This window comes from Cyanidioschyzon merolae, chromosome 20 (assembly GCF_000091205.1).
Source record: "Cyanidioschyzon merolae strain 10D DNA, chromosome 20, complete genome".
Classification (NCBI taxonomy): domain Eukaryota; phylum Rhodophyta; class Bangiophyceae; order Cyanidiales; family Cyanidiaceae; genus Cyanidioschyzon; species Cyanidioschyzon merolae.
The window spans coordinates 1494529-1511195 of NC_010146.1; the positions used below are offsets into that span (position 1 = coordinate 1494529).

Sequence of the window (16667 nt, forward strand, 5' to 3'; positions counted from 1 at the left end):
AACCTGGCTGACTTCCAGTGAGGCACTTATCGTTGCGGGAGAAAGCGTCCGAATAGCGAGAACGTTGACCCGGTACTCGAGTCGTCAACGACACCCTTGACGGAGCACAGCGCTTTTTGCGGTATATGAGCGCAACTTGCGCGACGCTCGCGAGCCAGCCGCGCCCTACGGGTCATCACACGAGAGACTAGCGTGCTCCACGAGCCAGGTTTCGCAAGCGAGGGCAACCTCTGCTGCAGTTGGTCGCTCCTGTACACTCGGCTGCACACAGCGCCGTATCCAGTCGATAAGAAACGACAGCACCAGGTTCGCATCGGTCGAGGTCTCCCCAGGCGCTGCAGTGAGTGCGTCCAGGCGGTCAAGTCTGCCTGCACGCAGTGCCTGCCACTCGTCTCCCTTTGTTGGTAACGGCTGCTCGGTAAGCAGCTCGTATATTGAGATGCCAAGTGCAAAGACGTCGACGGGGACGAGCGAGCCTAGCGGCGCCTCGCTCAGAACACTTTGACAGAGATAGCGTGAATCGCCTTCGCTACCGGTAAAGTCCGCGCCATCTAGACGACATGCAAGCCCAAAGTCCGCGAGCTTGAATACTTCCTGTTTCGTGGGCTGCTTCCGGAGCTGGAGTTGCTGATGCGGCTTCCGTACGCTGCCGATGAGCATGTTCTCTGGCTTGACGTCCATATGGGCAATGCCGTGCGCATGGCAGTGTGCCAGCGCAGCGGCTACATGCCCCAGCAGACGGACGAGTCGCAAATAATGCGGTAGCTTGGATGCTGTGGTGAGACGCGTTCTGCCGGACAGCTGCATGCTGCCACCAGCACAGTACTCGAGCTGCAAGTAGAGACGCGTATCGTGCTCCTCGAACCAGGCCGTGTGATAGCGAACGATATTCTCATGGGCACCAACGGCAGCCAAGGCGTGTACTTCGCGCAACGCGTCGAGGCGATCGGTGCGACTCAACAGCGGTCTGGTGGTGCGTTTCACGGCGTACAGGCATCCGTCTGTACGATGGCGTGCCAACAGTACCTGGCCTTTGACACCGGACCCGAGGATCTGTACTTCCTCGAACTGTTGAAGGAAACGCGAAGGCGAAGAGGCTACCTCTGGGAGAAGCTGATTCGGGCGCAGCTGCGCGGACGACATCTCCGCTTTCGATGGCGTCTCGGGTTCATCCGTACAAACCAGAAACGGATTGATAATGGGCGCACTCGTTGGCTGTGCTTCGCGATGACGCCCATTTTCTGTGCACTGGATCACATCACCCATGGCAAGAAAGGAATCCCTGAGCTCAGCAGCAGTAGCAGTAGCAGGTGCACGCCTTGATCCCCACAGGCTGCGGTGGATGCGCTCCGCCGCTAGTCCGTTTCCTGGACCTGCTTCCGTCTGCGACTGGGTGCGCGCATCCGTATTCGCCCAGAGCGGGTTCTCAGTCGGACGTCGGGCTGATCGCGCCGGCACCTGGGATGTAATCATCATCGCGTGATCGCGAACAAGTGTTGGGATTCCTGCTGTCACGGGACGTAGCTCGCTGAGCGACCCACCTGGTGCGCTATTGCCGTTCGCTACGGCCTCATCGTCGCCAGCCTGGCTAAAGGTAATTCTTCCGACCACATCGGTCGATGTTCGTGCTGCCTGAACTGCCCTGCGACGTGCCAGTAGCATCCCGAGTGTATCCTGAGACAAGACGGACGTCTGTGTATGCATCTGGGATGAGAAGGTGCTGCTCTCGGGAGCGTCCATATCAGCGGTGGCTACGGCTTGCGTTTGGTACTCGTGTCGCTGACTCTGTAGAGGCGGTCTTGGTGCAGAGAAATTGCTCTCTCGAGCTGGACACCAACGGCCGTTTGCACTGCCGTTTAATAGGTGCAGCCGTTTGAGCGCAGGCGATGGCGATGGTGGAGGTTGGCTCGCGCCCGCGCCCTGCTCCGGCGCGAGTGTACTCGACGCGTTCGAGTCCTCGTCTGCTGCTGACGCCGCCTGCGAGTTCATCCAATTCGCATTGACCGCTGTTGCAATCGTGAACGTTGGTGTGCGATATATTCCAGCATCTAGTCCCATGGCTGCGTCCCGGGAGGCGCCCTCGCCGAGGAATGGAGTCGCCACAAACTCGGCACTGTTGACCGGGGTTTCGATGTCGGCAGCCTCGGGCGTGAGTCGCCGTGCCCCATGCGGTGTCGTGCCCCAGCTTATCAAGTCCAATCGAGGGAGCTCAAGTTTCGGTGTACTGACCACGAGTCCGGCTTTACGCTCGAGAACTTCTGGAATCGTGCGCTGGCGGCTGGGTCCGGCGCTCTCGGTCGTCGACCCCAAGGCTCCGAGGCGTGGTCGCTCCTCAGTCCGAGACAAGCGTCGTTTGCGTCCAACAGACGCTTCCGCAATGCTGTCCGTGTCCAATTGTTGACCAGGCGCCGCACTGGAGGTCACCAGCGCTGCTGGAAGGCGGGGCGTACCCAACCGGGAGGCACGTCGCATCTTGAGCACTGCCGTAGGCGGCGGGCCCTGCTGGGCCTGCGTCTTCGACCTCACACCGACTCTACCCATATGAAGTGCAGGCCTCACCGTCAACAGACTCGTTCAGGGACAGAATATGCGCCTTTCAAGTGCGTTCCGCGAAGAGGTAGACGCTGCTCGGCAAGCAAGCGCCAGAGCAGCGCTCAGAGAAAGCAGGCACAGCGCCGCACACGCCGTCCGGTCATTGGATTTTCGCGCGCGCCTCCAGACACGCGCAGGCGGCGATACGAAAAGCGCTGGCGGAGCGCGTCATGAGCCTATGGATCGTTTTTTTGGATAAAGCAGGTAGGTACAGGTATCCTGGAGCATACTTACTCGTACAAGTCTAGGCCCGTTGTTATCAGAGCAAGATTTTGCTGGTTGTATCTGCAACTGCTCTCTGTTTCTCGCTTTTGGATCAGGTTTTACATACGATCGTCGCTTTGTTCTCTCGAGCTCTCGTATGAGCAGTGGGGGCATGGTGGTGGTGGCAGCAGCAGCAGCGCAAGTCCCGCTTCCGCTGCCTCCGGACGCTGGTTATGCGTTTGATATAGAGACCAAAGTCGCGATCGATGCTTCATTTGCAGCGTTCATCTGCATTGCTCGCAGTCTGGGTACGCCATTCGGTGCGGTGAGGCTTGCCAGCGATCCAGTACGCTGGTATGTCCATCACAGCTTTTGCACTGGGGGCTGGCGCGCCTCTGCGGCGTGAACGCTTGCTTCATCGCTCGATATATGCAATTGATGTGTATAGGAGGTGGCGTCATATACAAGCTGCCTCCTTTCGGCACCTTGTGCCGTACGCTCTGATGACCAGCGTCTTCTAGGTGACGTCACCGACGAGTTCTCTGGATGTTGGGCGTGCAAGTGCACGCCCTATTCGCTTCGATAGCGTCTGTGTGGAACACGGTATTGTACATAGCGAGCCAAGTACTGGCAGGAAGGTAGGTGAATCTACAGTGGAGATCAAGTCGAGAAATGCCGATGTGTCCATACCCATTTGGTGCAAAGCTGAGACGCACACCACCCTGGATGTGATCGCTGCTGTGACTCGAGCGCAAGTCCGTATCCCCTGTCTGTGCAGACGGAAGCTTCTCGGAGCTTCTGGGAGCGTCTAGGAGCGTCTAGGAGCGTACCACGTTAGCGGTATCGTGGTGGTGCTGTCGGATATCGTGACGTCGATGGCCACCAAGAGCGGAGCATTTGCCTTTCGAGCGGAGTCGATTTTTTCCACGACAAGTTGAGTGAGCGCTCAGCAGCATACGCGTATGAAAGAACGCCCCGTCGAGCAACAATATCGAGTGTGTTTCGTCGCTCGTCTAGGAGCACGAATCGCTGCGCCCCCTAGTTGCGTTGAAACACCCGGGCTCAACATTTGAGCCGTGCATGCCCTGAGCATGCTACGCGTACCGAAAAGAGACGCGTGGACGCTTGTACGTATGCACTGGCTACTGGTGTTGGTTCCCGTACGAGTGCTTGCCCGATGACGCTGCACATGATGGTGATTTCGGTCACATAACAACGTCCCGTTGCAGATAGCTCCAGTAGCCACGCCAAAGCACCGACCCGGACTGCCGACACCACCCCTGCACCCATCATTGCTGGTTGCTGCTCTCGGAATCCCAATGCTTTACATCTAAACGATTCAGAAAGCATCCAAACTCGGGATAAGCGCACATCATTCAATATGCTGTACGCATTGGACTCGAGGGTTCAGTGCACTGCGCCTGACGCGCGCGTTACGCACAAACGCCAGCATGGATTCGATTCGGAATCCACCGCTCATCTACCTATGAAACTGCGCATCTTTCAAAGCATGTAAATCCACTTGCTGACACGGAACGAGATCAAGAGCTTCACGGGTAAGTAATGGCTTGTTCGGCCTATACCCGCGCTTTAACCTATGTTGCTGGTGCCGCTGCTCAGCGTCCCTGGCGGGCTGCGCGCACGCACCGCGGCTCGTGGCGAACGCGTCGACAGCCGCGAGCGCACCCTCGTACATCGACCTGCTTCGCACAGCGAACTCGGTACAGGAGCGTTCGTCTGCAGGCCCCGTCTCCCGAAAATAACAAGAGCAACCGCGCGAACTCGCGACCTTCGACGAACCAAAAAGCGTCGTTGACGCCCAGCTTCCTGAGAGACGTCACTGATAGCAGCTTCTTCGCGGATGTGCCGTACCGGGAGTTCCAACAGATAGGACGGCTCTACCGCACGGTGGACGAATTTCTTGGCCGAAAGGAGAATCTCTTATTCTGGGGCTCGTGTGCGCTGCTGTTCGGAGCGTTTTCGGCTACGTCGATCTCAACGATCGTCGGTGCACTCGCCGAATGGGATCCCATAGCTGGCGCCGTCATCGTCTTTATCATGGAATGGATTGCTACACAGTACTATCGCCGTCCTCGACCAAGCAATATCATTCGAATTTTGAATGCATACCAGGTCGGTCTGACTTTTGGGTTTATATTAGATGCGCTCAAGCTCGCTGGCTAGCTGTTCTTCTCGGAACGATGCTTCGTCTCGTGGCGCAGTTGACGCTCTCGTGGCGGAGCCCGGCACCTCGATACGCATCAAATGCCGATCATTCATGTCGCGTATAGCAGCGTCCAAGCATGTGCAGCATTCAATCAGAGTACGTGTGGAAGCGCATGGGTGTAGGCCCGTTCGATGGACCGAGTCGAAAACGACAACGCGGAGATAAGGTACAGGCATAGAGCGCCCAGGCGCTGCCGCGTTACCAGACATGTGTTGCCCCATGTGGAACAAGGAGCGGCAAAGGCGCTGTATGCGCTCGATAACTACCGCGGGGAACACATTGATTCGTTGGCCAGGAGCGAGGCACAGGTACGAGTGCCGTGGCGATGCACCCAGGTATCCTGCTTTAGACAGCCGCGGCCGCTGCGATTACGATGGATAGCATGTCTTGGGGGTTCAAAACCAGCGCGCCTTTTACCGTGTAGTCATCTCAGACTGCATCCCTGGTTTTCTGGATATGCCTTCATTCAGCAAAGATCCCAGAGCATCCTGGCAGAAAGGCGTGCGACAGCGACTGCTTTACGCGCGCAACTTTCGATTGCCGCCACGCTCAGCGAGAGTCGAAAGCACCTTGCGCGGCCGCTGTGGGCTTCAACCCTGACGCCGGTGCATAGACGCTGTCAAGCATCTGCGACAGCGGCTTGCGAAGCATCTCGTATGCATAGAACGATACGGCCACGGTAGGCCATGCTTTGAGAATATTCGGAACGAGGCCGCGATAGAGGCCACGAATACCCTCCTCCTTGAGCACGGTTCGAAACACCTGCCGAAAGCGTCCGCCGCTGCCCTCATCTACCTGCATGCGAACACGGCACGTATCGAACGGGTAGGCAGCCATCTGGCCCAGCGTCGAGGCGATGAATCCCGACAGAATCAGGCCGCCAGCAGTCGGACGCCCGCTGCCGTCGTTGCGGCGGGGCATAATCGGACGCAGCGTCTCATAAACTGCAAAGTTAATTCCCACGTAGGGAAAGACACCAAGGGTGCTTGACAGGAGACCTCGGTACAGGCCAGGCACGCCTTGTTGCTTGCGCACTTCTCGCAGGCATTGCAGTACGCCATGGTAGCGCTCGGCAATGCCCCGATGCTGAACGGTTAAACGAGCTCGCGCCGTGTCCAGTGGATACGTTATCGTTGCTGCAACGATACCACCGAGGCCAGCAATCACGACCGTGTCCCAGGCGGCAAAGCCAAGGGATCGTCGTGCATTCTCCGGGCGGTGTGCTTCGATATACTCCTTCGCTAGGGCAATCGTTGCACTCTGGATGATCGTCGCCGGGAGAATTCGGAGAGCATTGGCCCCGTTGCCTCGATACATGCCCAGGATACCGTCTTGAGCAATCATGTTTCGAAATCCTCGCCATACGCTTGAATAAATGCGTTTCGATCGCGGATTCGGAGCTATGCGCTCATCCTTCAACAGCTCCGGCCGTACCTTGACCACGATACTTTCGGTTTGCATGAGCACTTTCAGACGATCGAGTGGTGCAACCAGGGTTCTCGCCAGTACACCAGCAACGGCAACACCGGCCACATGACCAATCAGGACGCCGCGGTGTGTGGGCGCTATTCCAGAAAACTGTGGCGTTCCGGCGAGCAGCGAGCTCGTCGAAAGCAGGATCTCGTCGTCGAGGGCGTTCGACGACGGCGCACGCGCAGCCTGCTGTTGCATATGTGCTTTCAGGCGATGAATATCGGCTAGGAACTTTGCTGGAAGCTTTCCCTCGCTTGCTGCGGTAAAGTCCCGAAAGTTCAGCTTTCGATCACCGCGCTTTCCAAAGAGTTGACGCAGCAGCGGTGATCCATCCTCAACCATGGCTTCAATCTCGCGATCGCCATTGGCGTACTCCAGGAACATCTCCTGGAACTCTTGCATGCCGACTTGTCCGGTGTTATCGCGATCGCATAACCGGAATATGAGCTGGCTTTCGGCATCTGGCTGATTCAGTAGTAGATCGAATCGGACGAATTCCCAAAAGTCGATCAGCGGTGCGCTTTGTTGCGAGGTCTTCCGCTGTGGCGCCGTCAGTGAGCCGCTGTTGTTGTTGCTCACCAGACGCAGCAGCAGATTGGATAGCCGACGGTAGTCCTCTGGTGATTCCTTAAAGGCATCCGCTCGCGCGAATCGCAGAAAGTCTTCGGGGGTCATAAAGTACTCATAGGGGTCGCCATCATCCGTACGCTGTGATTTTTCGCGCTTCACAGACGCGTATTCTTTGAAGATGCGCTCTAGATAGCAGGCTCCGCCTCCTAAATGAAGTCGATGGAAGGATTCGGCGCTGATGGCCCAGAGCTCTACGTCAGTGCGTGCGCGTACGGTCGCTCCACGTGGTGCATTGTACATGAGCGAGAGTTCACCGAAACTGTCGCCAGGTTGGAGCGTACCAGCAAGTTTCGGCTGGTGTCCTGGTTTGGAGATCCAACGTTCCAGCACGCCGCTTTTCACGATATAGAAGTTATCACCCTTTTCTCCTTGTTCGAAGACGGTCTCACCGGGTCTGAAATTCACCGTGAAGAAACTCTCGAGTTCCTTCGGGCCAATACGATCGAGTCGCGAGAAGAGGAAATGCTTCTTCAATAGGGCGCGGAGCTGGCGACTCTCCGCGGCATTCTCGATGACGGATGTTTCGCCAAAGTCCAAGGCGAAACGTTCGAACGTGGCGCGATCGAGTCTCCAGAGCAAGGAGCGCTCGCGGGCTCGGATTGTGCTCGAACGCCCGGCTGCGTTGAAGAAAAGCGCAGTAAGGCCAAACGAGTTGCGCGGACCCAGTGTAGATACTTGAATGGGCTCCTGGCCGTCCTTGGCGATATAGCGATCAAGTGATCCGCTTTCGACCACGTAGAAGGCATCGCCATAGTCTCCCTGGTGGAAGACGTAGTCTCCGGCTTCGACGATGACTGGCCGGAAGCTCTTCACGAGGTGATTGCGCGTGTACTCATCAGGCAAGGCAGCGAATATCGGGGTCCTTTTGAGGGCGTCACGGATCAGTTCACGCGATTCTCCTCGGGGATATGCGGGTTGACCGCTTGCATCCGACACGGGGCTTGCTCCTGCGGCATTCGCGTCGGTTCCGGGTACAGCCTCGTCTGCGGGATTGGTGCCAGTGGCCTCGGTTGTAGTCCTGTCTTGATTGGAGTCGGAGCCCAGCAAGCTGGCAAACCACCCTTGTTTCTGTGTTGGCAGTCGCCGAATGAATTCCTCATTCCCGAGACGAGCATTTTTCAAAAGGTGTACTCCCGGTGGGTTCGCCTGCTCTGTACTGAAATCTTTTGGTACGTAGCTATCCGCCGGCGGAAAGGAGCTCAACAGTCCTAGCCGCTGATACGCCGCCGCCACCAGTTCCGAGCAAAATACACGACTGAGATCGTTCGAGCCTTCGAAGAAGCCGCCTTTCGTAGCGGCAAGCTCGCGACGGAGAACCTCTTCAATCTTCTCCTCCGATTGCAGGAGAATGCGACGTTGCTCGAGAAGCGAGTTGCGCTGGAATGCAGTGAGTGCAGCTTCGCGCAGCTCGCGCTCTACTTCCATGCGCTGCGCACGACGACTCACGAGCAAGGCATGAAGTCGCTCGCGTTCCTGCATATCGGCGGGGTGGATCACGCTTACCAGCATAGCGCCAAGATCATTCTTGTATGGCGTCTCGAGTACCTGTTCCGCAAAGTGCAGCAGCTCGGTGCGAAAGCGCTCCGTGCGAATAATAGAGAGTCTTCGGAACGCGATCTCGTTCGAGCGCGAGCGCCGTATTCTCTCGTCAAGCGGTCGCAATGTTACGCCAGAAAGGTTCGCCTCGAGAAGGTGCAACGAGCCGTCCTCTTTGCGAACAACGATGCCGACGTGGTCCCACCGAGAATTGGACATGGCTTTCGCCACCGCACAGATTAGCGCTCCGAGCGGCGCCATGGCCAGGCAGCGCCGGTTAAAAAGCACAATGTCTCCGGCATCCAACCCTGGTGGCAGCGTCACTCGACGTTCACGTTTCAATTCCGTTCCACCAGTGGAAGAGCGCACCTGGGACTGCACCGTTTCTCCCTGGTGCTTCCGGTCCGGTGGGGCCGGCGGCACCGGCCGCTGGGGTTGCTGCTGCTGTAGCGCCGCCTCCCCTGAGACCCGTTTTTCCGACAGCGCAGCTTCCGGCTTTTCTATTGCCCTGCCATTCTCTTTCACTGTGGAAGAGTCCGTAGAAACCTTCCGAGTCTCGGCTGACTGCCCGTTACCCATAGAGTCCGCGAAAGACGGTCGCTTGCGGAACAATACCGAGTACGAGACGTCCGGTGCGAACGCTGTAGCGCTTCGCTTGTTCTCGGCTGCGGAATGCCGCGGCGGCGGTGAGCCAGTGTCCGCGGACGCTACGCTTGGTTGTAGCTGGGAGGCGGCCTACGTACCGTTCAGGAGGACAGTCCTGGAGTTGGATTCTCGTTCAGGACAGAGGACGTCGGGGCGAAGTGTTTGCAAGCTGTCGTCCGAGGCTCAGAGCGCTGCCGTCGAGGTTGTGCAGGAGCGTGCACCCGTTGGCTTGCGCGGCCTAGACAGTCCTCGTCTCGGAGCTAGTGGAGCGCTTCCTCAGCTGCGGCCGCGTGCGGTACGGTATCCGCAGCGCTTGCTCACAAGCGTCTTACACCGGTGCAGCGGATCCGGGAACTGAAGTTCAACCAAAACACTCTCTGATAAACTGCTGGGAAGCGTGTTGGACGGATAGAGGGCTGCGGTGAGCTCGAGCTCTATCGACGTGTTTGTGCGAACGCTTTGCGACGTTCGCGCACGTCCACGAGACTCTCTGCTGCAGCCGGGTACCTGTGTCTTTGAGCGTGTGTCGAAAAGAAGACCAGTTCGACAGGGCCTGGTTTGTGTGTGTGCGTGCTTTTAGAGCACTTGTCGACTCGTGACAGTGTGGTGCCTCGTACTGGCGGCTCGCTCGCTTACATTCTGTTCTCGGTAACGGGAGCGCGTTGTTTTCTACCGCCGTGCCTGGAACTCGTCAACTTTTAATTTCATTTGTTTCCCGCTAAGACTGCAGACACCTGGACGTCTCTTGCTTCGGTTTCCAACATGGATGGCCCTGCACCCTCTGCAGGGGCGGAGCCTATGTTCCGCCTACCTCAACCACCTCCTCACTTGCAACGATTTTTTGATCCATCGTTCTACACACGGACTTTCTTCTGTATAGGCCCAGTGTGTCTCTGCTCTGGAGCTGGGCTTGGTCTGGGCGTCGGCTGTGGTGCCGGTATCGGTAAGGGATGGATGCCCATCACAGCTTCCACATCGGCAGCGGGCGGCGGCCTGGGTGGCTCCGGCGCGTTTGCGTCCCTGCCGCTGGGCTCGATGTTAGGCGGCATTCCCGGAGGCTACTTTGTCCTTGACCTGTTACGCAATGTATTGCGAAAATTCCCCGGTGCACAACCGGGCGTTGGATGCGGTGTTGGTTTCGGATACGGGATCGGTATTGGGCTGCATTACGGGAGAGCGGGCGCAGCGACGTTTCGGCGGACTTCCTACTCGGTGCCTAGCTCGGGTGCGTACAGGGCAGGCGGCGAGTACGTTGCACCGCCGCAGCCAGCAGCACCCGCACCCGCTCCAAGTCCTGATGTTCTGCGTCGCGTGAACGAACTGGAAAAACGGTTACAAAATCTAGAGGAGCGGCTCAATACCCAGATTCGGCTATTTGAGCTCGAGCAGCGACTGAATCGTCTCGAACGAGACACAGGCGCGACCGGAAAGAAAAAGGGCCACTGAGGTGAGCAAGTGCTCTCAGTCGACACCGACACCGACACCGACACCGAGACCTGTGCCGCTCGTGTTGATTTACATTTGGTGGATTCGCAGCACCGGATCGGTTGCTTGATTTGCATCAACTGAGCCAGAGAATGGCAGCGCTCCAAGTAGGTGACATGCATACACATGCGCTGTTTGGAAATGTCGTGAGCGGATAATACGGACGATAGACATGACGCCACATATAGGCTGAAACAGAGCGCTTCATCAGGTATCTAAAATAGGCACTTAAAGCGTTTACCAGTCACTCGAAGTACTATTTGAGAATATGGGATAGATGAAACGAAGCAGAGGTTTCTTGATGTGCGAACGCTACCAGTCGCCAACTTAGGGGCCCGAGCTCTCCCGCACACGCTCGCACGTGCGACTGGCCAAGAGCACTGTTTTCCCCAGGAACAGAGGTTAGATGCAGGGAGTCCAAGCGTGTCCAGGCGACTGCACACGCTTGCCGCAACCCTGTATCGCTACGGAACCGGAAACGTTCGCTGCTCGTCACCGATGGTTGCTGTTCGGGTGTAGTCGCTACCGGGACCCCTCAGAAACGCCATGTTTCAGCTTATTACAAGAAATCGCCCCTAATTGTCCAAGCTTGTTGGCTCCTCATCGAAACCAAAAACAACAACCGATGCATCTAGCCGCACTTTCCTACGCTCCTTGGTTCATCTCCTCGTTTGTCCTGCTGCTCGCATGCCCGCAAATGCAGGCATGCGAGCACTTCCTACGAGCGTGTCTGTTCCAGGTCGTATGGCCGCGGGTATCCATATGCGCGTGCACGTGCACATACGAGCCTTTGTGTGCATATCCCGGTGCATATGCGTCTACATATACGAATGCGTGTTCGCGCGCACGGTGGACGTGCATCCCCTAACGAAACGACCTCGATTCATGCGACAGAAACTCAACCATGGGTGCCCATAGAAATTCCCGCTTTTCCAAGAACTCAGACAGCAACCGGTCGAGATCCTGGCAGATTTCTTCAGGTAAACAACACCGACGGTCGCCAATCTCAGAGAACGACAGCGTCTCGCGCTCATAGTTCGCATGAAGCCTCTTGATCTGGTCTTCATTCATGATCGATGTGCGGCGGTACAGATCTCTCGGCAGGAGTGCTGCGATCGTACTCTCAAACCGAGATGGATTCTGAACGAACTCATCGTAGTTGATAATATCCCATATATCGCTTGGCATTTGTTCCAACTGCTTGCTGAGATACAGCAGACTCTCTTCCGCAACTCGCGCCAGATAGAGCGGATCCAGTGACTTGCTTCGAGAGGATGTGTATTGAATACAGCGCAGTGGATCGCGCCATAGAACCAGGATTCGCAGGTCAAGCACACCTCGTTGGTGCAAGTCGAGCAAGACCTCGAGATCCGGGCGCCTAGCTGGCTCCCGCTCCGGCCCAATGGGAAACGTACTCACTGCATCAAGGATGCACGGGGTGCGTCGGCTGGCAGACACCAAGTGCTGGTCTTGCAGGGCCAGCTCCAGCGACTCGGAGAAGAACTTGGCATATCGGTGCTTCGGGTCGTCGCCGCCATCCAGGTGCAAATTCGGATCCAGTACCTCGGTTGTTGCGCAGGGTTTCAAGACTTCGCGGAGAGTGCCGTGCCCGGCGCCCTCGATGCCAGCAATGAAGAAGTACAGGGGGCGACGTGTCTGGCCTCCGATGAAGATCTCTTCGACACGGAAGTCGTCGGAGGACCGCCTTGATCGAATTACTAGTACCAAGAGCAGACCAAGTGCGCAGAGGCAGAGTAGTAACGCTTTTCTCTGGCGCTGAGTCCAACCCCGCATGAAAGTTGAATAAAGTTCGAGCACGGTGTCCGTTGTGAACGTTTTAGGGAAAACGGCTTTTCGACAATATGCCGCGTGCGATGCAGCAGTGCGCGCGCCGCGCTGTTTGGCGTTCGGCGCGATGCCTCCGCGCCCAGCACATTACGGACGTTTTGGTACGCTCATGCACAAGTGCAGCGCGATCAGGTACACTGCCTTGTCGCACGCTTCCGTGCTACTTTACATGGAGAGATCCGAGCTTCCTGCAGTCAAATAGATTCCCGACGAACGTACGTTTTCACTAACCAATCTCAGAGATCCATGCATCCTATCCATACCGCATGTGTAGCTTGCCCGTACGCGAAACGCTTCACAGATGGCACTCGCAGCATATCCTCGTGGATCGGGTTTGCTCGCACTCACATGATGCGTCAATCATCGGGCAGCGCTTCGTGCGTTGTTTCCTCGGAACGTGAGAATGACTCTTCGAGTTCGAATACTTCCGCAGAAACACGTTCCACTTGGGCAAAGTCATCGATGTGGTACCCCGCGCGCCCCGGTGACCGCGGCACGTCCTTGAACCAACCGATATTATCCGCAATGAGGTGCCGGACTTGGCAACCCGGACAAGTTATGATCACGATTCCATGGCAGTACGCTTGTCGGCTAAAACGTTTGCGAATTCGGGTTTCACAGCGCGCACACGTAAAGGCAATGGCCATTTTCCGAGAACCCACTTGCTCAGCGAAGCGGACACGCTGTTCTGTCACCACCTCTTCGACGACATCCGGTGGGAGTTTCCGCGCCGCTGGGGGCAGGGCACCCGCAGTGCCGGTCTCAGGCCGTGAGGCCTTCTTCGGCTCTTCTGCACGGGCGTACAAGAGCCCTGCAGAGGAGCAATGTTTCCTGCACTGTGCCCGGGCTCTCGGCAGATGAGCCAAACTTTCCCTATGGACAGTTGAGGCAAACGTGTTCCCTGCAACATACCCACGAGGCTTCGTCAAGTGCCTCAGAGGAGTCGCGCGTCCAACGCGAACACAGCAACAAGTGCGGCTCAGCGGAAGCGCAAACATGCGTTTTGCACGCGCGCTCTCAGGCGTTTGAGGAGCTTATTTCGTAACCAAGACTCCGGGAGAGGCTCCAAGGGGCTGACGTTCTCCGCAGTGCAGTGCAGTGCAGTGCAGTGCAGCGCAGCGCTGCGTCGGGCGACGTCACCGCACCTCGGGGCTCGGTGTCGGGCCGAACGCGGCGGATTCCGGTGTGCAGCGCCGAGTGCGAAAGCGCTGCCCGCACTGAGCCGAGGAATGAGGCCGCCGACTGGTGAACGGTGTTGCAACACCAGTGCTGCTCGCCGGTTCATGCGTCTTCTCGAGGTGAGCGGTTGACGACCATTGGCCTCGTCCGTGTCTATACCCGTGCTAGATGAACATGGAACGCTCAAGTGCTTGCTCTGATCCTGGTCTGCGCATTGTTTCCGAGCTTTCTTGGATGTACATTCTCGAGCGTTGAAGTGCATCAGGAGAGGCTGGAGGATTCATCCGTAATTTTGGGATTCTCGGTCGTTGCTCCCGAGTGGTGCCTTCGACGCGTTTGTCGCTGGCACTTGTTGCGTTACCGGAATCAAGACGGTTATCGACGATCTTGAGCAAGTGGTTGCAACATATACCATACACTGATTCCATCTATACATGCAAGCTTCCGCTCTTCTCCTTGACCTGCGCGTGACTGGCTGGCTTCCGGCCTGCTTCAAGTATTCGAGCTTGCGCTTTCAAGACGACTCGCGGGCGCAGGAATCCGCTTAGCTGGATTGGTGTGAAAAGACATTCGGTGTCGAATTTTGCGCATTATTCACCAGCTGATACCGAATATTTTATTTCACTTTCCACGTCAAATAATCGATTCCGTTCCGAAGAAAAATCTTCCTCTGTTTGTGGCGAGCAACGAATTGGCATTCCACCGCAGCACGATGCCTCTTCCGTGGTATGCTCTCGGGCGCTCCGGTCTCTTCTGTTAGCATGCAGAAGGGTAGTGGGCTCGGACTTGGTCATCGCAGCGCTCGCTTCCTATCGCGAGTATATCATCGCTTCGCGTGGAAGAAGTGTAGATGGATCGAAATTTTTCGACGCCCCGCCTAGCCTAGGTTCCTTTCTGGTCCTTGATTCATCACGGGTAGCATCACGTTCCGCAAATCCTCAAACGAATGGAAGAGCGTGCCCTCGCGCATGGAGTGTACAGCGTATGCACCGAGGAGATACCCAGAAGAAGCCCATGATATCAGGGTACAGCTTGGGTCAAGAGGCACGAAGAAGGGCATCGAGGGGAACCTGCTGTACGCTTCAAGCGCTTCTACCGAGCGATGAAGCAAGCGTTCGTGCGCGACAGAGTCACGCTCGGAGGAGTTGGTATGGTAGCCATGTTGGAACACCTGACCACGATCAGGTGTCATCGCTGCGAAGAGCATACTCAGGCTGTATACAAAAAGATGGAAATGACAAGTAAAGCATAGCCTGCAACTACTGCCTGTGCATGCAATGTGTCGACACCGGCCCAAAGCGGCGAAATCGGGATTTAATTGCTGCCATGGAAATCATTCGGATGATGACAGCTGAGCTGGCGATAAAAGACAGACCAGCGCATCCAAAGCCGCGGGTAGGAGAGACAAAGGAAGCAGTCGCAGAACAAGTCCGCAAGGGCTTGTACTGATGGCAGCGAAAACAGACCCAGGCATTCGCGTGTACGCCCGAGTTAGAGGATACGTTCCATTCTATACTGATACGGGTGTAGAACGCACGAGCGCGTGCGACTACTGCCCGTGAATAGAGCATAGCAGGGCGCGCGCAGGCACCAGAGCGTGTGCTCGGGAACTTTATGGTCAGTGGCTTGGCGGTCTCGCGGAGCAGGAAAGCCTCCATGGGCTCCTGCTGCCGTGCGCAAGGACCCGCCGATTTCTCTGGGCTTTTCGCCGTCTTGAGAAATGCGCATGCCTGCGCAGCGTAACTGCGTCTGTTGCTACAACAGCCTATCAGTAAACAGGAGGATGATGCATCATAATCACCAAATCGACTTGGTTTCATTCAGGGAATGATGGTATCGGTGCTTTCGAGTTACACTTTCGACTAGAGAGCGTACCGGAACGAGCGACAGATACAGTGAAGTATCGCCGCGAACTACAAAACCGCCTGTGTATAGCGACGGCATTCAACAGTTTTTTTTGAAGTAGAATCGACGATGCAAACCAGAGATTCCCGGATGCGTGACGGTTACTGGCAACCGCAGAGCCCGTCGCAGCGCCGACCCCGACCCGCTCAGGTCCATTGGCCCCAGAACGAACATTTCTCCCGAAATAATGCATCGTTCAAACGATCTCCTGGGCACCGAGCATACCATGTGCGCCATTTGTGGCGTTCCAGACATCCTCCCGACACCGAACGACATTGCCATCCTTTTGCGGGCGTCGAACGACGGCTTCCGTGGGTGCGAGGTCGCTGCTCCTCGTGCACAGCATCCTTCACTCGTGTTTCCATGGCGTACGGCCCATACGTCGTATCAGATTCGCTTACAAAACGGTAAAGATGCCGCGACTTTGGTGTCTTCAGGGCCAGGCACCCACGCGTCTCTATATGGATTCGTCTGGGTGCAGAATCTTGTGAGCGAACCAGCGATCGCCGAGTGCCTCTGCTTCATGGCAGGCGTCGAATCGAGTGCCGACTCCTGCACGGGCGATGGTGAGCCAGCCGCCACCGGACCATCTTGTCCAAGTTTGGCGATCTCGATTGGGTGCCATGTCTGATTTATACATTAAAATACATACTTGATCTTCATTGTCTAGGTACGTGTCCTGCGCAGAGCCCGCTACACTTCCAGTGGATCGCTGCGCTGCGGCGAAAGCTTCGCGAAGGCATCTAGAATCTCAGGCCGTTTCTCGAGAAGCGCGCACCGAATAAGATTCTGTGGCCAGGATGCAGCGATCGATGCACACTGGTATGACTTGTACAGACTTGTACAGAATAGGTCGACTTGGAACGCTGCTGGTCGATATCGGCGAATGGAAGTTTCGAAGCGCGCCGCATAGCGCTGAGCTCCGGTTACTCGAACTGGGAAG

The 16667-nt window shown here is 56.8% G+C and overlaps 5 protein-coding genes and 1 non-coding gene across 6 annotated transcripts, besides 2 other annotated features; 1 reads left to right on the plus strand and 5 right to left on the minus strand.

The window, feature by feature from the left end:
* Positions 1–1612: part of a sequence feature (possible transcribed region) that runs on past the window's edge.
* CYME_CMT590C (CDK tyrosine kinase WEE1) lies at positions 166–2541 on the minus strand (the record flags this gene model as incomplete). The annotated part of the gene is made up of 1 exon (XM_005539476.1): positions 166–2541. One exon carries the CDS (start codon positions 2539–2541, stop codon positions 166–168), a length of 2376 nt encoding a protein of 791 aa, XP_005539533.1.
* A 1818-nt stretch (positions 2542–4359) lies between these two features.
* CYME_CMT591C (hypothetical protein, conserved) lies at positions 4360–4980 on the plus strand (the record flags this gene model as incomplete). Its single annotated transcript, XM_005539477.1, has 1 exon — positions 4360–4980. The coding sequence occupies one exon, from the start codon at positions 4360–4362 to the stop codon at positions 4978–4980; it is 621 nt and encodes a 206-aa protein (XP_005539534.1).
* A 592-nt stretch (positions 4981–5572) lies between these two features.
* On the minus strand, positions 5573–9241 carry CYME_CMT592C (similar to mitochondrial calcium-dependent solute carrier; the record flags this gene model as incomplete). Its single annotated transcript, XM_005539478.1, has 1 exon — positions 5573–9241. The coding sequence occupies one exon, from the start codon at positions 9239–9241 to the stop codon at positions 5573–5575; it is 3669 nt and encodes a 1222-aa protein (XP_005539535.1).
* A 124-nt stretch (positions 9242–9365) lies between these two features.
* Positions 9366–11036: a sequence feature (possible transcribed region).
* Positions 11037–11656: 620 nt separating this feature from the next.
* On the minus strand, positions 11657–12586 carry CYME_CMT594C (hypothetical protein; the record flags this gene model as incomplete). Its single annotated transcript, XM_005539479.1, has 1 exon — positions 11657–12586. The coding sequence occupies one exon, from the start codon at positions 12584–12586 to the stop codon at positions 11657–11659; it is 930 nt and encodes a 309-aa protein (XP_005539536.1).
* Positions 12587–12996: 410 nt separating this feature from the next.
* On the minus strand, positions 12997–13638 carry CYME_CMT595C (hypothetical protein, conserved; the record flags this gene model as incomplete). The annotated part of the gene is made up of 1 exon (XM_005539480.1): positions 12997–13638. The coding sequence occupies one exon, from the start codon at positions 13636–13638 to the stop codon at positions 12997–12999; it is 642 nt and encodes a 213-aa protein (XP_005539537.1).
* Positions 13639–14426: 788 nt separating this feature from the next.
* CYME_CMT596T lies at positions 14427–16213 on the minus strand. Its single transcript, XR_002461718.1, has one exon. It is a non-coding gene; the product is annotated as a hypothetical transcript (transcript).
* Positions 16214–16667: the final 454 nt, after the last annotated feature.